The sequence below is a fragment of the Podarcis pityusensis genome (genome assembly GCF_964106645.2).
Source record: "Podarcis pityusensis genome assembly, chromosome: 6".
Classification (NCBI taxonomy): domain Eukaryota; kingdom Metazoa; phylum Chordata; class Lepidosauria; order Squamata; family Lacertidae; genus Podarcis; species Podarcis pityusensis.
The window spans coordinates 57,118,411-57,140,607 of record NC_138030.1 but is presented as its reverse complement, the minus strand read 5'-3'; the positions used below and the strand labels follow the sequence as shown (position 1 = coordinate 57,140,607).

Sequence of the window (22,197 nt, the reverse complement as noted above, 5' to 3'; positions counted from 1 at the left end):
TATTCTTCTACAAGAGGAATGTTTTTGCTTGGTGCCTAAATATATGTAAGGAAGGCGCTGAGCAAGCCTCCCAGGGGAGAGCATTCCACCTTGTACCTTTAAGTATGCCCTTCTTTTGTGTTCCAGTTCTAAGAATCAAAAGAGGGGAGGGGGGAGGCAATAGTTTCCTCTTAGCTTCTTGAAATAGGCTTTATCCATTGCCACAATCTCTGATATGGTTTCCTGTAGTCAAAATGAGATCAAGATTTGCCATTCCAAGAGGTGGTTTGTTGCTCATGCCCTTTAGCCAAACATGCAGCATGAATAGCTGATGACTGGATGGTAAGTAAAGAAGAGGATTTTTGCTCAACATTCACCCTCCTTTCCAATTACTTATTTCAAGGGTAGCCCTGCAGATGTTGTTGGACTACAACTTCCGTTGGTCCCAGCCGGCTTGGCCAATTGTTATGGATGATGTGAAGGGCACCTCAGTTATCGAGTGCATTAATTCCATGTTTGAGGCTTGATCCCATCTTCAGTAAATAATTTGTTGTAGATCCAAAGAAAATAATTCCTGGGTTCTGGACAAGCTGCTGACTCGAGTTTAGAATGAATCAGGGATCTGGCCTCAAGTACTAGAAAAAGGATGCTTTCAAGATACAACTTGAAGGAAGGTAGAAAATAATAAAACAATCCCCACAGCAGTATTTCCCATAAGAGGATATTATAAGTTCCCATCTAGTCAACAAGACATTTGTATCTCTATCTCTCTCCCTCCCCCCTTATAAAAAAATAATCCTTTAAGACTTTTGTGCTTTTTTAAGGATAGAAAACTAAAAAACAACAACCATTTTTTTTATCCTACTTACATAAGGTAACATTATTGCAAAGTTTGAATCTGGTACCCTTCTAAGAAGATGTCAATTGTTGAGAAAAACTTGCTGTGAATTTTTATTTTTTAAAGGTGATCCATCAATTACTCTGCTTTTTCACTGAACAATATTGACCTTTTTGAGAATCTTGAGGGGGGGGGAAAATACCCTCCAAAGTTGAAACTTTTATATGAGATACTTTAATTCATAAATGCTCCATGTCTAGAACCATCTTATTCAAATTTCCATATACATGGCATGAGGAAACAAGGGCTCTTAACTTATTCATGGCAATTTAGCTGCTTTTGATTTTGTTATATATGTTTGTTAACTCCATCTTGACCCTGTTATGAATCCACATGGTACTTACTGCTAACAATCTGGTTTTATTCTTTCACTGAATACAATTATGATGCAAAGATAATTGGGGTTGGAGCAAACAAAAGGAGGAAGAGAAGACCTTGCTTAGATCTTTTCAGGAGCTTTTTGAAAAATCCATAATGAGGAAATGACAGATGCCTGTATACAGGGGATCATAGTACTCCCTTACGAAATATGAACTCCTTACAACTCTGTCTCAGGGAAGATTCCCAGAACAACACAGGATTATGTGCCATAGAACTTGAGAGAGCCGCTATTGTGATATAAAGCAGCAGGTGACTGGGGTAATTCCCTTTACTCCTAAAGCTTGGCTTGGGCTCTGTAGGCTTTGCCTTTTTCTCAGAAACTGGAAGAATGTAGAATGAATGCCAGTGTTCCTCAGGGGTTCCATGGTTTGTTTGTTTTCTTGCTTACTTTTGGCACTTCAGGTCCCACATAATTTTATGTTTCTGTAGATGTATTAAGAGCCCCTTGCTGTGATGTCATCCCACAATCTTGTGGTATTTTTTAAAGTTCACACACACACCCCAACCAGCAATTAGCTTTGCAAATTTCTGACTGCTGATACTTCACTAAGCTTCAGCCTTTCTAAACCCGGTGAGTACCGTGGATAGGATTCCTCCAAATGCCACCACAGCTCTTAAAAAGGAGCTTTCCTCCTACAGTGGCCAAATATTTAATATAGCCCATTATTTTGTCAGTGGATTCTCTGTTCACTGGTAACTAGGAGATAATATATGCATTTTTGCGGGGGGTAGTAGTTTTGCAGTTTATTTTTCAGTGCCCAGCTTAATTTCTGATCCTCTCATCTTCATTCATACAGACACCCATGTGGATTCTAGATATTTTCTTAACTCAAATGACACTTTTGTGCAGTCCTACCACAGTCTCCCAGTGCTACACTCAGAGCATGACTTTGTAGGTAGGAACAGAACCACTGTAAAACCGTGCCCATGTTGCAATTTCCCCTCTATCCACCCCTTTCCTGCTTTATACATGCCGATTTACTGTTGCAATCAACACTCAGTGACGTGGGTCTGCTGCCATCACATGTAGTTTTGCTGGTAGTTCAGACTTTGGAGTTCATAAGTACCTGCCAATATAGTGTGCAGCCTGAGTATCTACTTTCCCGATTTTGGTCTTGAGTCAAAAGCCATTTGTGGGGGAAAGGCTGTCCTTGTGTGCTACCATGCTTTCTTCATGTAGCACCATTTAAAAGTTCAGTGTATAAGTTCTATGAAAATGAATCCAAGAGAAAGGTCCTGTCTGAGGTTAAAAACATAAGCATGTGGTGTCCATTATCCTTAACCTACATTAAAGTTACAGTTTCACTAGGGTTTGAGACTACCGGGCAATAGAGGGGAAGCATTGTGATAACAGTATACTGGAAGCTTCCTTTGCTGTGGTCATTTTGGTCATTCCTGCTTCCCAGTCCATAAATAACAGAAAAGAGAATTTCTGTGGTTCTGTCTTTAATTCCTAGATTTGCAACCACAAAGAAAATCCCAATAAAAGCTTATACCATCTGTGCCATCAGCAAAAAACATGTTCTAGACAACTGACTGTTGCAAATAAAATGTCCATTTAACCTAATATGCTGAAATCCTTTATCTTCTTCCAGTCCTCCTTGACTTATTTAAGAGCTGTATTCCAGAGAGAACCTTTTCTTCTTCTTCTTCTCCTACCCACAAGTTCATCTCATGGCTTTGAAAGCTATGCAGTACATTTTCACTGCATAGAATAGATAAATGAGAAACATATGTTTTGATAGAAAAATCCTAATCATTTATTCGCTGCAACTGGTCCTGATAAACAGCTAATATTGGCAATTTTTCAGATAATCCATTATTAGGCACAGAAAATAACGCTTTTGCTGGATTCAGTCATAAAAGCAGAAGAAGGAGCATGTTGCAGAAGCTGTGAAAATGTAGCAGAAAACTTTCAAAACTTGCAGTGGAGTGATCTAGGAAATTTATATATGTGTGTAAAAATATCTGAAGAAAATTGAATGAAGTTATGTTAGGAAGACTATCTTGTTTCTTTCAGTTATTATATTAAGTAGCAGAGCTGGAAATCTTTTAAGAAACATCACATCCCTTGCTTCGCCTCAGTGCCTGTGAGTGTATGAGCGTGTGTATTATCTTTATAAATAGAAGGATCCTAAACAAGTAGGCCAAGCCATAATAAATGTCTCTTATGTGTGGCAGTTAAAAATATTTGATAACGAGCTTAACTGCATGAGTCTAATGGACCCATAATGCCTTATTTCATCACAAATTGTAAAATCCAATTACAAATTAATTTGGAATTACCAGATACATTTTCTAGATGCTTGGAAGTTTTTCTAGGCTCCAAACTAAGCCCTGATCCTGCCTCTTGGCCTTCTCAGAGATCTGTAAGCTTGAGAGCAATGGGCATAATTGCTAGGAGTGAGGATCTACAGGTCTCAGATGCCTCAGTGACAGGAACTGGGCCATCCTAACCACTCCATTCATACGCTTTCAAGAAATGGAGGGGGGAGCAGCCAGTGGGTCTATGGTCTTCCAAATGCAACACACCGCTGTCACCAAGAGGGGGATAGGAAAGGTAGCAGGATCTTGGTGTAGTGTAGGCACTGAGTCAGAGCCAATCCACTGCTTTTGCCACTGTGTTTGTGCTGTGCCTGCATTGCACCAAGCTCCCACTGTCTTGCCCCTCTCCCTCTCAGTAAGTGGCAGTGATGTGTCATGTTTGGAAGGAGTCATAAAAGCTATAGAAGTCATACAATGATAGAGTTGGAAGGGACCCAGAGGGTCATCTAGTCTAATCCTGCACACAGAGCAGTGCAGCCACACCTGTGCAGTGACACCTGCTGCTAATGAATGGAGGGAATGATCACAAGCACCTGGTCCATAACAGAACCATCTTAAAGGTGGACCCATCAAACTCCAGGAATATCTAACATCAATCCAATCCTGTTTAGGATTGGACTTGGGGAATCTGATTTTTACCTCCAGGATCCAGCAAGACATATCTAGTTTACCAAAGACAAATTAAGCAACAGTCTTAACTATAGTAATTACAGTTGTTAAGATTTATAGAAATGCTTTAAAATAAATAGTGCCATTTGTTCATTTTTATTCAGCTACTGCTAGTGGTTTAAATAAAATCTGCTTAGCTCTATTACCTAGAATAGGGTTTGCCAACATCTTCAAAATTAAAATAATTATATTGTCAATGGACCAAAAACTCTTAAAACTATAGGTTGCCTATGCCTAACTTCAGAAATTTTGCTCACAAATAGGACAACTTTGATACCTTGTAGCAGATTAAGATACTGTGAAAATGCAGGGTTTTCTTGCATGGAAAACACAAATCATTGTAAAGCTATGAGTAAGCTGTGTTGGTTGTTCCAAATAAATGTCAGGTAAAGATTTTATACCACATCATTTTTCATTTTACTGGTGTGCCTCATATTTTATAAACAATCTGTTAAGATGTGTTAATAAATGTGTATTTACTATTCTACCTGTAAAAACCAGGTGTGTTGGTTATTATCAGATGAAGTGTAAAAGATTAAGATATTATAAACAATAAGTCATAAACATTATTTGAAATAGAATTTCTACAAGTCATCATGCTAGAGATGAAAGGCTTGAAAGTGGAGTTTCAATGGAAAGAGAGGGAAGTTTCCAGTGCGATTAAAAATCCTAAGCCTAGCTTTGATGGTTCAGAAGATATTGGATAGTAAACCTGCCACAAATAAATGACTAAATCTTGCCAAACCAGCATCCCAGACAAATGTGATTTTATGAGAAGTCAAAATTTTCTGAGTTATTTTTAATGTGACATTTTGGAATCACTGGGATGCGTTAGAACAGTGGTATGCAGGTGGGGTAGAACTATTTTTAAAATAAATTCATTCCATCCCATGCTTCTGATACTTACTATATAGCTCTTTCTCATAGAACATTATGCAGGACATATACATAGAACTAAGTGACGGGATACATGCTTAGCCTTGGGCAAAGCCAAAACAAGTGGCATAGGGTGGGTGGGAGGGAAAATCCAACACCAAATGAACTTCTGGTTCCAGACACGCCCTACTTAAATGGGATGGGTGTGGACCAGAATGAAGAGTATGGCTTGCAGTCTCCACTCTGGTCCGACCCTGATGCCACACCCCCTGACCTGCCTGAGATTGGTGGAATTGAGGGCGGTTCCCAACAGCCTGCACAACCAGTGGAGGGGGAAGTGACGTCTTCCCCTGAGTCTGCGGAACAGAGGAGACTGGTGTAGCTGCCGCTCACCGCCATTGAAGACAGCAAGCGGCCATTCCATTCCCCTTCTTAAAAAACCCATTAGTTTTAGTTATTCTGTCTCTACAATCACATTTAGTTTGTTACTCATTCAGTACTGTTGTATCTGTTTTTGTAACTGGCATTTGTACTAGTTGCCCATTGCTGTCTACAGGAGACCAGACTGCTAGGGTAAGCAAAAGCATTCCTTGAGAGTCTTTTGCCCTTTGAACACTCTGATCATTAGTTTTGGAAAGAATGAAAAATTAACTACATAGTTAATTTTTTTCAATTGTCCCAAACAAATGCACACCTCTACAAAGCATATATCATTGACATTAAAAATGCAACTGTAAATTGTTCTATCCCCTCCCCAGCAAAGCTACTGCCCCCTTATTTTGTTGGAATGGGCTACTGAGCTGTTAAGAACAGAAACTGTGAAAACACATGAGTAAAGTGATTAGCAAAACAGGGTTAGTTAGCCATCTAGGACTCATTATTCTCATTCTTCTAAAGGGAAGAGTTGAATTCTGTCCTGTATGCCATCATTCTATACATGAAGCAGAATGAAATGGGGAAGTCCAGAGTTGGTAGAATGGACTGCACTGAGTCATTCTACACTTAAAAGACCATATTTTAAATTCTTCTTCTTCTTCTTCTTCTTCTTCTTCTTCTTCTTCTTCTTCTTCTTCTTCTTCTTCTTCTTCTTCCTTGCTTCAAATAGAAAAAGAAAAGGCTGGTCCCTGTGTAATTATTGGTTGGTCTTACTTACAGCAAGTTTTTTTAAAAAAATGTGCAGCCTGAAGTCCATTACATCTCCCACCTCAGGATTCTACCACCTGCTTTTACTACATCTGTACACCAAACCAACCCCATTAGATAAATTATCTCAGTGTTCAAGTTCGGATTCCAATGTGGAATAGATTATAAATCATTGTTCAGTGGGAAGGATGTGCATTTTCCATCTGGAAATAACGTATTTAAAGGCAAATATCTTGAAAGTATTCCTTGTAGGTAGCCATGTTGGTCTGATGCAGTCAAAATAAATAAATAAAATAAAATAAAATAAAATAAATAAATAAATAAATAAATAAATAAATAAATAAATAATTTTTTAAAAAAATTGTATATCTGAAAGAAGTGTGCATGCACACGAAAGCTTATACCCAGAACAAACTTAGTTGGTCTCTAAGGTGCTACTGGACAATTTTTTTTAATATTTTTTTTTCTTGAAAGTATGTTATTTTCATTTTTCTGGGCAGACATGTGAGCAAAATCCACAACTGTCTTGATTTGTTGTGTTTAAACTGCTCTATATACAATTAGTGTGGGGGGGGAATGGAATTAGATATAAATAATGCTTTAATACATTTTGTCTGCAATGCCCACTGAATAAGATATGTAGAGGTTATTGAGGTGCTGCCATTTTGAAAACAGCTGTAACAGTACTTTGCTCTGTATGTGTGAAACCAACACTATAAGAGATGCTACTGCTTTTCCAGAGAAAGCAGCTAAATAATTTTCAAATGCAGTTATTATGTACACACAAAGATGAACTCTGTTGTCCCTTGCTAAGGAGCTTAATAAACATTGCATCTTGAATGAAATGCTACAGTTCTCTGCCCTTTAATGATGATAAATGAATCTGTGTTTCAGGCCTCCCGCATTTCAAGAATCAGCAGACTCTACCACTCTGTGCATGAATGGAAGCCACACTACTCAGCATATAAAACAGGAGTGCCGGAGCGATTACAAGGGCCTTTCTGAGGTTTCCACACATAGAGGGATTACCGAAGGAATGGAACTGAGAAGCTCAGGCAGCTTTCATCCTGAAATAGACCTAATGAACAATGGCCTTACAAATTCACTTTCATCATACTTGTTTAATAATGAACATAGCTCCTCCCTGGGCTCATTGTCACTCAGCAGCCCTCAGCATCCTAGCAGGCACCAGGCAAGCAACCTGAAGAAGAGATGCATCTCCATGTTGCCGTCTTCCGCTGATGGGATAGATATTACAACTATCATCCGCACGTCACAAACGTCACTGGTTACCTGCGTGAATGGACTGCGGACTAATTCAACTGGCATTTCCCCTTCTCCCGGAGAGATCGCTCTCCACAGTACACAGAAAGCCTCTCGTCCCCAGTCTTGTTCCCAACCTGGGAACCATTGTCATCTTCCGTCCCCTTCGGTATGCCTTGTACCAGTTTCCACTGAAATTGTCCGAGGTGACTGTGATCATTCGCAAATGCAGCAAACAGGAGAAAATGCAAGCCTCTGTCTTATAATGAACAGTGCTAGTGTTCCTCATCAAGACACTTCACATAGCAGTCAGAAGTTGAATTTTTTAAAACAAGAACCACTTGATGAATATTCTTCCACCTCAGATCTTTTTCAGCATAACCAAGAGCTGCCGCCACCTTATCATTTGCACCAGCAGCGAAGCCAAACTCAAGGGACGCTGTCTCATTTACATGCTTCCATGTCTCCAAAGACAAACGAATGCGATGAGCAGGAGACCAGCAATGGCAAGCAGGCCTGTCGGTGGATTGACTGTAGTGCTGCCTATGATCAACAAGATGAACTGGTCCGGCACATAGAAAAAACACACATTGATCAAAGGAAAGGAGAGGACTTTACTTGCTTCTGGACAGGCTGTGTCCGTCGGTATAAACCTTTCAATGCTCGTTATAAACTGCTGATTCACATGAGGGTTCATTCCGGAGAAAAACCAAACAAGTGCATGGTAAGTCTGGAATATATTTATTTGACTAGAAACATGCTAATGTCTCTGGACTTCTTCCTCCTCTTAAAAATCCTCTTCCAGCATTATCAGGGTGCTTTTCCTGTAACTTATTTCCAAGCAGAATTTGACTAAAAACATACACTCTTGAGTTCTTTGCACTCTTCCTTCCTTCACAATATCATTCCAGCACAGTAATGTTTTCTGGCAGTTTGGTCTGTAATGCTTCCAAGACGATTTGGGGTGTTGTGAGGGGCACGGAATATATACATATTGGGGGGGGGGGAGTGTCTGATATATAAATGTTGTAATGTCAAAGAATAATATTTTGTTGCCCTCTGCAAAAGATTGACTCCTAATACAGTTGTTTATTTTTGAAATGGCCATTGGAACATTAATATGATGATCAAAGCAGCCTGCAGCAATTTGACATGAAGGAAGGGTCATTGTGCCTCTGGTGACATTTAAGTCAAACATGAAGTACATTTAATGAAAATTATTTTCCTTCTGCCTTTTGAACAGTATTCCAACTGAGCAGAAGCCTTTATAATTAGATGGCAGAAAAGGAAGGGAATCCTAGTAGTAGTAGTAGTAATTATTATTATCATTCACAATTGCAGTTGAGCATGTCATAAAACTTTTAGGATGGCTTTCATTTAACTTTCAAAAGAAGAGTTCTGAAATAAAGCTGTTTTCTTCTGATCAGGCAGATCTAAGCCACATTATAATTCCAAAGAGAGTATCTTGGAACAGTGTTGTTTCTGCCTGTGTTATCGCAATAATGTGGGCAATTAAAATAAAAGCTAATGACTTGCAGTTGGCTTTCCACATGCTGAAAGCAGCAATAATATGAAACCCTGAATAGAATAGATAACAACAAGGAAAGATTGGTCAGAACTTCCAAACCCAGCAGTGAAATATGAAACTTTTGTTTGCAACCCCAAATGTATTGCTTACAAAGGAATAACCACACCAGCAGATTGGGTTGCCTCATCAAAACATCAGCAAGTAGAAGCACTTTGGAGATTTGGTGCGGGGGTGGGGGAGAGGTTTCAGTGGAGTACAGTGAAGATGTGCTCTGAAAAAATGAACACTCACTACATACTATGACTTTGATATTCTGGAATGGCAAGCATTCCCTTTAAACTAAGATGTCCTTTTACATTAAAAAAGAGCAAGAAGACTTTAGAGCAAGCATTGGGGAATATTGGAGCTATTACCAAGCACAGTCATAGGGTAAGGAATAATAACATAGGTCTAGTTATACTTCCTTATGCTGGTGATACATTCCTCATACATCACAGTCATAAGCATATCTAGGTATACATGAATGGTTGTCTGAGGAAGTTAAACAATATAGTGAAATACTAGATGGTCTGCTCTAGTTTCTTCTATGCATCAGCCATAGGGCATTCACTATGTCCCATATTATGCTTTCTGTCTTTCTCTATAATTTCAATGGTTTTACTTTATTTAATCTCAATACTCTGTTCAATTTATTATTTAATATTTTGAAATATCAAGACAACAAAGAATCTGCTTTATACTACTTCTTATCTTCCTTATCTGAAACTATATTATGTATATATTATGGCACACTTTAAATTTTTCCATTAAGCTAAAAATGGTAAATAATGCTGTCTCTGTTTGTGTATTCATGACCAGCCATCTAAAAACAATTAAAAATTATTCACAGCTTTCCTAAAAAAGCACATTGTTTTCTAGATACTAATTGTGAACAAATAAGATTTACCCGAAAGTTAGTTTATTGAAAAAACCATGCTATTATTTTAACATGCCAATTAGAACAGATAATTTATGTAGTAATAGAGGGAAGCATCATGTAGAAATTTAAACCTTCAGTTTGCATCTTCTAAAGACACATTGTGCTGTGTTGGAGTTAGAAATTTGAAACTATGAAAATATCTGGATTACTCAGCAGAGTTGGCTATATAATTTTGTAAGTTGTTTTTAAAAAGGTGGTTAAAACCAATGTACTGGCTTCACTTTTCTCTTTGTCTCTTTTATAAAAGTTTGTTTTAAAATTAGAAAAGCTTGGTTAGTTGCTTTTTTATAGTGATGAAAGATGTGGTGTAGAAATCTAGATTTACTCGCCAGCAAGAAATACCCTCTCCGTATTTTCTTTGAAGTGTGTGTTTGACAGCTATTTTACGGAGTATAGCAGTTTTCTAATGTTACCTTCCCAGTTAGCATTTCACACAAACCAGCTGTTGTAATTCAGGGTAAGGAAAACTGTGAGATTCCTGTCTTTATGTTGCTGTGTTAATCTGTATTAAATAATGAGCAACACTGGAAGAATATTGTGTTGCAAATAGGCCATGAAATAGTTGCATACGCTTTAAATAATTAATCTATTTTTCATGTATAACAGAAGACTTTCAGTACTGGTGACAGAGCAATATTTTGAATGTGCTTTTGTGACCCAGTCAGAATGAAAGAACCTAGCATAACAAAACAAGTTGTGATGCCCGGGGAGACTGTTAATAACTGTTTAGTAACTATGAGTAAAGGAAAAGAGAGTTAAATATTTGAAGTAAAAAATGCATCTTTAGGATTATGACTCTGAAGGGACTGTTAAAATGTATATTTCTCGCCAACGTTGGTTTTAAAATGTTAGAAGGTTAAGATCTTAAGGAAACATATCTTCAAAATCATTGCTGTACTAGGACTATATGCATTTGTGCTTTTTGCTGCAATATTACTGTAAAAAATACGTTATCTTTGGAAAAAGTTAATAACGACGAGTTCGAAGTATGAATTATTTTGTGCACATTGATGCCCTGCGTAAATTTAGAAACAATTAGCAGATTGTTTCTAAAGCCAAGATCAGTAACAACAACCAGCGATCATTGTTGGGTGGTTTCCGTGGCCCTGTACTTCTCCCTACGCCCCCTGCCCCCGTAAGTGATTCCTTTTTCTCTTGATGTCCTTCCAAAGCACATTTTTATTTTCTTTGATTATGGGTATCTTTCCAGTCTGTTCAGCAAAATTTGTTGGCTAAATATGCATTGAACGTGTTCACAGGAGGCTGGCAACAAGTAGCTCCCTGTCTATATGCATAAAAGCTCCTGTCCATGTAAAATTATTAATTTCTTATGACAGGCTTTGCTACTATGTACTGTAATAGACAAAGGAATTTTGGAATTCAGGCTACTTGAGAACAGGAAATACATGAGACATTTTGATTGAAAAGTAAATGGTCCACTAAAATGGCAGTTAATCCTTTTATTATCTTTCCAACAGCAGTTTCCACAATACTTTCATGAGGTAAGCTTCCTTTCTGTCCAACTGTAACACTCATCATTACAGCTGGTTTAAATTTAGCCAGTGTGCTCTTTTCTCAGCAGCAGACAGAGGAAAAGTAAAGTTCTATCTTCTGTAAAGGAATTACTGATATATATTTTTTGGGTGGGGGCAGGTTCATTTTTGCATTTGGTGCCAAAATCTTTATGAGTCCTTTTGTATTATCTGCTAGAATATTCTAATTAATTGATTCCTTTTCTACGTTGTGTCCTTCATTTGCGTGTGGGTATGCGTTTTCTCCTGGTCTTCTTCTCTTTTTATTCTTTGGGCTGTGTAAGTAGTCTGAAGGAAACTACCTAATCTCCTTGCAATATCCTGTTATGTTTCATACTTAACTTGTGTTATTTTAGTTTTATTAAATTTGGTGCTCATCTGCATTATGATCAGAAATATATCCAACAAAAATAATGATGCAATGCCTCTAAGACTTGAACTTTTGAAGATTAATTTCAAGCTTTTGTAGATTTGGTGTCCCAGACAATTGGAATTTTGATTGTCTGAGAGCAAAAAATTATCCAACTTAAATGTTTTCAGTTTAAAGCCTCCCCGCCCAAGATTTATCATATCATCTTTTACTTTCACCACCACTTTGATTAACAATTAATAGTGATCCCAATCTTATACAATAATCTTTAAGTCCCTGTTTGCAAATGTAAATATGTTATTTCCACCAGAAGAGGTGTTGGGGTGGGGCTGGTGAGGTATAATTTATATTATATTATATTATTAATAAAAGACAACTTCCAGTAAGCTTAATGAAGTGTTGAAGAATATGTTTAAGTTGCAGAATTTTCTTATTTTAAACCTGAGTATCTATGTTTCAAAAATTTCACTAGGATGACAGCTGTCTAATTAATGATTCATGAATATATAAATTTCCAGAGTGGTAGCTGTGTTATTCTATTGCCACAAAAATAACAAAAGTGCCTTGTGAATCCTTAAAAACTAAAAATATATGGCATAAGGTTTTGTGGACCAGGGTTCCCTTCATCAGGTGCATGAAGAGTTATCTAGAGTTGCTGATATATGCATACATGCATGTTGTTCTGGTGTGGTAGTGGTGGTGGTGTTCATGTAATTGTAAATGGTGACATTAGAGGGGAATAAAATGTGGAAAGCACAGGAAGTGACCATTACATTATTAACAACAATGTGTCATGAAATATAGTGTAGGTATTCACCTATACTGCTTTATGCTCGTTTTCCTTTACCTAAATGAAGGCAAGACACCTTGCTTCACTGGGGTTCTTTCAGTATTTGCCTAGTTGAGTAGGAGCTGATTTTGGAAAAAGTGGGCTCTGCACTCATTGAACCATTTGGCAGGGAATGCTGGCATGGGTCTTCCCCACAGAATTGATAGCCTTCAACATGTTTCTGATTCATGGCTTGTTGATGCCCTGGTTGACCTATGGAATGCAGAGATTAGTTTAATGGTTGACATTACGGCTCCTAGGTGTTCTATTTTAGTTTGCAAAGTCTGCATTGCAACTCCTCTGCCCAGAGTTGAGGGATGAAAGAGTTTGATAGATTAGATCATAAGTGGCAAAAGACTTGATGTAAATGCTACCAAACACAGGCTAGAACTTACTGCTGAATCTATTCTGTGGTGGTGATAATGGCAAAGAGGCATACTCTTTTGCCACTGCTGTATCCTTTGTTGCTTATGGTCCATTGCAACTACGCCCCCATACCGATGTAAAGGAAACTTTGGGAGACTGCTGTAACATGTTTGCTGTGAACATCAAAAAGAATGCTAAGCATATCCTTTCCTATGTGGATGCCACAGTTGCCACAAGATAGTCCAGTGAGGAGTCTGGAGCACCATATAGTCTTCTTTTGTGGGATGGGCTTCATTTGTCGCAACCTGAGAATGGTGACAAGATGCTTGAAGGATTTTGGCCCACTTTTCAACTCTATCCTTGCCTTCTCAGGCTTTTTACTTCTAGCAGTAAGGGGTTGGCTGACTAAGTCCAAGGCGGTAATTCCAGCCATCTTTAAAGAGGTTAGTCCTAATTATTGTTAAGGAGGTAGTTGCAGGACATTTATAGAAGCTCTCTGAGGACACTGCTTGGATTTATTTCAGTTTGGTTTCAGAAACTTTCTTAGTCAGCTTAATGCAGGTGTGGGAAAGCTCCAGATGTTGCTTAACTACAACTCGCAACATCCCTGGCCATAGGCTATGCTTGCTGGGGCTTATGGGAGCTGTAGTTCAGCAACATTGGGAGGGCCAAAGATTTCTGACACCTGCCCTAATGAATAATGTGTACTGGGAAAGGCTAAGAGGGAACCCTGCTTCTTCTAGATCTCTTTGTGGTGGTTGATACTATTGATCATGGTATCATTCTGCATAAGCTTTTTCACATGGGTGTTTTGCTTGTTCCATTCCTAACCTGCAGGGCTGATCCAGGTAGTAGTGGTGGAAGACTACAGTTTAACTCTGTGGCACTGATGCTGCAAAATCCCACAAGCATCTCTCTTGTTCCCTAGGCTGTTTAACATCTGTTTATTGAATATTGGATTGTGTACATGTATGATTCTATAGAGATTTGTTTTTGTGAATTGTATCTTGACTTGATCAACATGAAGTAGCTTATTGAAAAAAATAAGTTATTTTTTAAAAAATCAAACAATTAAAAGAAATTATAAATAATAGTAATCATATACTTTTTGTGGTACTACTTTCTGTAAAGAACTGTACTGCAAGCTTGAATTATTAGACTTACTCAGCAAAGTGGTCCAGACTCTCTGTGTTGTTTTATTCTTCCTATGTGTAGAGATAGTATGTCCACAAAGAAGTTCCTGTGTCCTGATACCATGCAACTTGCTTTGCTGAATAACTTATATTGGCCTTTGTTTTGAAATTGCACCCAAGGCATTTAAAAATGGGAAATGGAAAAAGCATGTTTTCATAATCCAACTCGGTAAAGTTTGCACAACTTGCTCTTTGTTTCATCATCCCAACAATAAATCTTTCATTTGTGTCAGCTGAGAGTGCCTACTAAGTCTGCAAGTGATTACGTCTATGAATTGTGTTGGTACCTTTGCAGTACATGAGTGAACGATAAAATGGGGAGTTGATCAAGACTCTTTTATGGTCTGGCAGGAAGCCTCTAACAAAACAGTCCTGATGCATGGAGTTTCATCCAAGTGTTTCTAATCTCTTACTCCATTAACCTCTGTGTGCAGGTTAAACAAGTTAAAATTATTCCTTTACACTGTGGAAATTAATGTTATCTGATCAGAAATGGTTTTGAACATCCTTCGGAGGGCAAGCTGACACAGTAAAAAAATTAGACTTGTGCGTTGTCTTGAGAACAGAATTCCAATATTGTGACTGAAGTGAGGGGAAGGTAAGTCATTTTCATCCTCATTCACAGAGAGAGGCCAGCAATGATTGAAGCCCACCATATCCAGGACTCCCAACACTATCTCAAGACATTTTGCTGCCACACATTAAAAGCCAACTGGACCGGCAGTGGTTTTTTCCTTCAGCACTGGTGATAGGATAGGATAGTGTACTCCACTTCACCTAAGGCAGCAGACTAGCTTTGGGTATGCAGAGCAGACCACATGGCACACACACCTCTGTTCTCTTAGCAAGTTACTGCTGCTTGCTCACTGCTTTTCTTGGTACCTGCCTGGTGCTCACTCAAATATTGCAATGTAGTAGTGTCAGCATGCATCATGTGAGCAGAGCAACATGCATGTACACATAATGCATGTTGGCATGGATGGCTTGGGCTGGCTTCTTCTTTGCCTGCTCTCTCAGTCAGGGGCCTTTCCACACAGAATTGTTTGAGACATGTTGAGAGGGGGGCTTGGCCAGACAGCCCAGAAAAGTAAGCATTGCCACCAAGGTGCCTGCTCAAAGGGGAAAAAACAGGAGAGGGACTTAAGAAGAATGGCTGGAGGACCTGCTGCTCAGAACTTAAGAAGAGCCTTGCTCCAATATGATGATAGGGATGGAGTAACACCCCTATGGGGAAAAGTCGCAGCATTTGGGACTTTTTAGTTTAGAGAAATAGTGAGTGAGAAGTGACATAATAGAAGTTTATAAAATTATGCATAGCACAGAAACAAAGGTTAGAGAATTTTTTTTGTTCCTCTCATAACACTAGAATGCATAAACATCCAGTAAAGTTGAATGTTGGAAGACTCAGTACAAATAAAAGAAGGTACTTATTTGCACAGTACATAAACTATGAAACCTGCTCTCACTCGAGGCAATGGTAACCACCAGCCTGGCTGGCTTTAAAAGAAGAGTAAACAAATTCATTGAGATTATCAATGGCTACTAGCCCTAATGGCTCTGCTCTGTCTTCACAGTCAGAGGTCATAATGCTTCTGAATACTAATTGCTGGCGACCCCAGGCAAGGAGAGGGCTCTTGTGGTGGGGTCCTGTTTGCAGGTTTGGCACAGGTATCTGGGTGGCCACTGTGAGAACAGGATACTGGACTAGTTAGATCTTTGACCTGATCCAGCAGACTGTTCTTGCATTGTTATGATGGCTAAGCTTACTCATGAGTCTTTTGCTAAATACCTTGCCAAAACCTTTTTGAAAGTCCAAGTATGCTATGTTAACTGCATCACCTCTACCTATATGCTTGTTGACACTCTCAAAGGTTTGTGAGGGACTTACCCTTGCAGAAGCCATGCTGGCTTTGCTTCAGCTGTTATTGTTCTGTGTGCTTGTTTAGTTTATCTTTAACAATACTTTCTACCAGTTTCCCCAAAACCAACATTAAGCTAACTAGCCAGTAATTTCCAGGACACCCTCATCCTGTATGGTGTTATGTTGACCATCTTCCAATCTTTATGTATGGAGGCTGATCTTAGAGACAAATTACTCTTTTTGTTAGAAGGCCAACAATTTCACATTTGAGTTATTTGAGTACTCTCCAGTGGATGCCATCGAGGCCCAGTGATCTGTCAGTTTTTATTTTGTCTGTTTGGCCTAGCTCTTAATCTCTCCTCCTTGCCAAGTACTTCAGTTCCTCAGACTCCCTTCCTACCAAAGTTAGTTCAGGTACTGGAACTTGCCCTATATCTTCCATTGTGAAGACAGATACAAATAATTAATTGAGCTTCTCAGCAGTCTCCTTATCTTACTTAGCACACCTTTGACTCCCTTGCCATCTAAGGATCTCCTGCTACTAATATATTAAAAAACTTCTTGTTGTTCATCTGTACACTTTTAGCAATGTGCTTCTAAATTCTTTTTTAGCATCCCTTATTGTTTGCTTGCACTTCTTTTGCCAAAGTTTGTGTTCTGTTTTGTTCTCTTCATTTGAACTAGACTTCAATTTTTCTTTTAAGAAAGCCAACGTCTTGAGATAAAAACTTGTTTGCCTGTGCCACTGCTAGGCCTTAATCCAAGCCCAAGTCATTAGGGGTCTAATGCTAATTTGTGTGTTGCCAAACTCTGTTTTCCATGGTTGATTTTGCCCCCTGTAGAGCAAGTTCCTTCCCTTCTTGCTCCCATCATATCACTTGGAAGTTGGTACGAATGTGTTCCAATAATACTTTGTATTAAACAAATTCATAGCGATTTCTTGGCAAATAGGACAAAGATAAAAGTTTTACTTCCAAGGCGTTAGCAAGCAGGATCATGTCTAGGCTGAAATACTGCAAGTGACTACTTGTGCTTCTTTAGTCCATTGAGCCATCTGTCATGGATGCTTTAGTTGTGATTCCTGCATTGCAAGGAGTTGGACAGATGACCTTTGGGGTTCCTTCCAACACTACAATTCTATGATACCCTAAACAATTGACTGCATTTTTATATAACATATGGGATATGTGCTTTGCATATAAACAATGACTGTAATATGTTCATGTTATGATTCACATTTCTAATCTTACAAGAGCAATCTATATTAGTAATGTTGTTGAGTTGTTGCTTTAAAAAACCACATGCACATAACTGGTGGATTAGAGTTAATTAGTTAAAATGTTCTTGCGAGGTTATCCCCATATTAGAAGAACAGCCAGCTGACTTTCATGTCCGGAACTATAGGAGTTCCATTTTGTTGTGGCAAGTCTCCATCTCTCATTTTAGTGTCTTTGGCACTCACTAAGAGGATAGGAAATTAAAGAATTGTTTGAAAACATGGAACACTGGCTTTTAAGGGAAGATTAAAAGAGTGAATTGTGTCCAGCTTGCCCAAAGAAAGCACTAAGGGAGATGAGAAAGAAAAGGGAATATTTGCTTAGTTAGAAGGGTTCAGGAAGCGATAAGTAAGAGTTAACAGGATGAAAAAGAGCAAAGCCAAAATTGAAGAGGATCAAAAATAAACTTTGTTGTGAGGTCTCCTGTGCTATTAAATATTTTTTATGGAAGGTCCATCATTACTGGAAACAATTCTCAAACCACTTGCTTCAAAGTATTCACACTAGTATTAATGGAACTTCTTCATTTTAGGTTAGTTTTTTGAATTAAAATCAAGAGGCCACACATTTTGGGTTAGTCACTGGAAGTTCTCCAGGTTAAATGGTTGTTTATCTGCAGCCTGAGGCTATAAAAAGCAGCAACTGCACATTTCCTTCTTCTCTTGACCCTCCTTCATTTCATTGGCTGCTGTTTACGAAACAGGAAAATGTCTAGTATGTGGTTATGTCATCTTTTGGTGAAGGGTATGTAAGAAATCTGATTGATGATGATATAGTTCACAAGACGTTGCTTGTGGAGAGAAGATGTGTGACTTCTGTTTTCAGCGGTAACGACATGATCTCCGTAACATTCCATAACATCTAGTTTCAGTCTGAGTTACCTATAATTGGATTTGAAAAAATAACTAGATATTGCTGACCTAGATAAGTAGAATCAGACAGAAAGAAAGTTTTACATGGATTTCATAGATTTCAAGGAAGATAGGAATGTAACACCTCCAGAGGAATAATATCCAAGGGAAGGTCAGAAGATCGCCCTTGGGTTAATTTGCTCAAAGGAGGGTTATTTCCAGAAGAACTGCACCAGAGAGGGAAAGGGCAAAAATATAATTTCGTTATAATTCCTCTAGCAGAGTGGTGTAATTTTTTTAAAAAAAAATCCAGAGAATTTGAGGGATAAATAAATTAACACCTCCAGGATAATGTCATCCAAATATTTTGTTGTGAATACAATGTGTACTATAGGTAATTCAAACAGCATCATTTACTTGATGGAGTTTACATTTTTATAATTTATTGCTTCTTATTTTTGTGTGCAGTTTTGATACAGTTTTAAAGATATTTCCATTGTTATGCATGTGTCAGTTTCTATAACAGGAGCCCTATGTTAGCGTTCACTGTGCACACAACTGGAATTGCATGACAGGGTTGGACCACGCTTGTTGGCCCCACCTCCATCCCTGTAGTAGAGAAGCATGGTTTGGAAAGAACAATATCAAATATAGTTCAGGACACTGAGACCTAGTAATAGTGGACAAGGAGGTAGATCTTTTCTGGGCCTTGTCCTTATAGACTCTACATACATAATGCATTTTGGATGGCTAAAATTAAGCAGCCTAAAACAAGTATACCTCTATCTTGTCTTCTGCTGTATGTCACAACTGGTCTTGAGTTGCTGAGCATACTCAATGGCCACTGTGTCTCCAGTCCATTCCTCTTCTCATGTCTCATGAAAAATACTTCCATATACGGTAACTTAAATTCACACTGTGTCTCCACTCCCACTTACTGTGCGCTCATTGCATTTCCAGCTCTGGGATTTTAACTTCTAGTTACACAACATTATCCAAAGTGCATATGTATCTTGTGTTTTGTTAGAAGATGTGTTGTTTCTGTTGTGACGTGGGGTTTGTGATTTCAGCTCTCCTGATATAACATGCTGGAGACAGTTCTCTAGTAACACTTCTTTATTAAAGCAACAAGACTGACTACTGGGGAGAGGAAAGCTACATTTATAGGGACAGGGAACTAGCAAGAAAGGATACATTTTGGAGGGAACAATATCAGGCAATCACAGTCCTGCCTTTTCTCAAACCAGCTTCACAATGATTGGCAAGGTGTGAACACGTTTGCATAGGGTAAAGACATCCCTGGCCTATCAGTGCCCCCTGGTATGTAAGCAAACAGAAACAAATTGAAGCTAGGGAGGAAATAACTTTGAAACACTCCTACTTAATTGCATTCTATGAAACGCTCCTAATTAATTGCATTCTAAGGCAGTAATGTCAGTGCATCCTGATTTGGAGAAGTACCCCCTTTTCTGTCTTTTAACTAACTTGAACCACCTCCTCAGGTTCCATAATGTCACCCTAGATTACCTGCTCTTGCACATTGACCTCTAATGTCTATCATGGCTGACTCAAGGTCGCTTTAATACTATGTGGCCAGTGCAGTAGGTGATGTGAGACCTCTGTGACACGGTAGCAACTGGAGAATGGGTAAGGGTTTGAATATCTACCTTTCCTCTTGGGATCAATCCAGAAAGTGTTAAGCTTTTTATGTAATAATTTATGTGTACATTCGTACATCAGGTTGTATCCCATGCTGCACAAATGATGTTCTACTTGTGTAGTAGAACTTGCCCTTCCTCTCCTCTCTCCTTTCTCTCCCAAAATCTGATCTGGAGGGTCCCTCAACTCGTTTGAGTGCTTGCAAAAGGCAGCCATGGGGTGCTTGACTCTATCACCTCTGTCAAACCCTCCTCCCAGGGCCTCATCAACTTACCAGTTTGTAAGCATGCAACCCTGCTTTAAATGCTTGTGACGTCTCTATCATCTATCACTGCTATGCAAAAGCCTTCAACAGTGCAACATCAACTAATTTTGGCATTTGCCACTTCAGCACAGTATGAACTTTCCCACCAGCCACAATTGGTTTCATGGCATGTGAAAACCACTTCTATAAATCGCTATTGTTGTCCCTTATAGTTTGCCTTAGTGTGTACTTTGCTTCATTACCAAATGGAGTTTATTTAAGTTTATATTTAAGCAACTTACTCTTGGGTTTTAAAGTTCGTTTTTCCAAGGACAATTTGTGAAAGCATCCATTGTAACATAAACAAAACCACATTTTTTTCTTTTTAAAAAACTGGCTCACTCTTACTTTAAATCCATGGTGTTATGCCCAGAAATTACGGTATTTGGAGTACACGAAACTAATGTGCAGCTCTGCCACCTTAGACAAAATAGACAGTTAAATCTGTAGCTTATATTGTGTGGTTTGGATTGAGATATTGTACTGACAACATTGTAATTGTTTTAATGCTGTTTTTCCTTGCCATCAATTGTACCATAATATAGGGAGAAAATGAAAATAAAGACTGGAGCATTGGCTTAAATGTACTAACTGGTAAACAACAAAACTGCAAATTATAATTTTTTGGACTATTGCAAACCAATTTTAATTTTGATTGTGAAAGTGTCTTTAATCCTGATTTCTGATTTTCATGACTATTGGGAGCCTACAATAGTTGTATTCATGGCCTCAGTCTGGTTCTGATTATTTTTTATAAGCATTTTTCAACTTGGACACAGGCAGCACTCACTTTTAAGCTGCTTTAAAATGTAACCTTGTTACCAGATATTGTGATCCTTCCCTCAAAAACATGACCTGGATGTAGACAATGGAAATGCAGCTGAAACCTCTCATGGTCACAATAAAGGCACCATGAAGATATGAAGCTGTAAGTCATCACAAAATCTAAAGTGGTGTTTATTTGGAGTATTGGGTAAATGCTAGGTATTAATTTTGAGTCAGGACCAAGAACACATTTTCAGTGTTGTGAACCATGTGAAGTGAATGTTACAAAAATCCAATGCAAAAGGTATTTTTCATTCATAGGAAATAATGTTAAGACTGTGGGATCAATTTAGCAGGTTGCACTAGTAGACTGTTTGTCCACCAGCCCATTGATTATTCCATTACAGTATATAGAAAAAGGCAGTGTATATACAGCGCAGACAGGGCTCAACAACCTGGGAACATAGCCCATCTAGGAGAAGGAAAACTCTTATCCTAAACCTCTGCTGCCTTGTGGGATATTCTTGGGAAAAGAAAAAGCTAAGGAGTAAACCCTACACAAATCCAGAGTGGAGTTCCTAAGATGGTTAGCACCTTGTACACCTCCTTCCAGCAAATCCTGCAACAAAGCTGGTGCCAAACATATTGCTCTGCTTTCCTTTGGACCACATCAGCAAGGCCGGGAGGTGGCTCTTGTCATCTGGGCAGCCCAGGACCTCCATACACACTGCCCAGTCTTGCGCCCAGGGAGGTCACTTTGCTGCTGCTAATGCAGAAGTTGGACTTCATTTCTTGAGGCGCGCTCCATTGTCTCACGAGACAGATGGACGCCAACAACAATATATGGTGCCATAAACATGCATAAGTTATATGTTCACATATTGTACTAGTGTACCCATGCGAACATTACTTACATCTATGAAATAAAATGTTGTTTTAAATTGAAGTATAATTGCCAATATCCTTTGTCAGGGTAATGCTTTTTTATCTGTATTATTAAGACTTATAAACTAACACTAATAACTTAATTCAAACAGTTCTTCCAGAAATGCTGTTCAAGTCTTGTGTTGTACTTTCCTTCGGTTTAATAATCCCCTTCCAAATTTATATTGGTTTCTGGAAAGAAGGACTTGTTAGGAGTGTTTTTCC

At 38.6% G+C, this 22,197-nt stretch overlaps 1 protein-coding gene across 5 annotated transcripts in view; it reads left to right on the top strand.

Moving 5' to 3' along the window:
• GLIS1 (GLIS family zinc finger 1) overlaps nt 1–22,197 on the top strand; it is a 204,017-nt gene that overhangs the window by 91,119 nt on the left and 90,701 nt on the right. For all 5 annotated transcript variants that reach the window (XM_081010662.1, XM_081010664.1, XM_081010663.1 and 2 more), the window contains one exon: nt 7,166–8,258. In XM_081010662.1, coding sequence (XP_080866788.1) covers nt 7,166–8,258 — 1,093 coding nt within the window. The remainder of the gene's footprint in view (nt 1–7,165; nt 8,259–22,197) is intronic.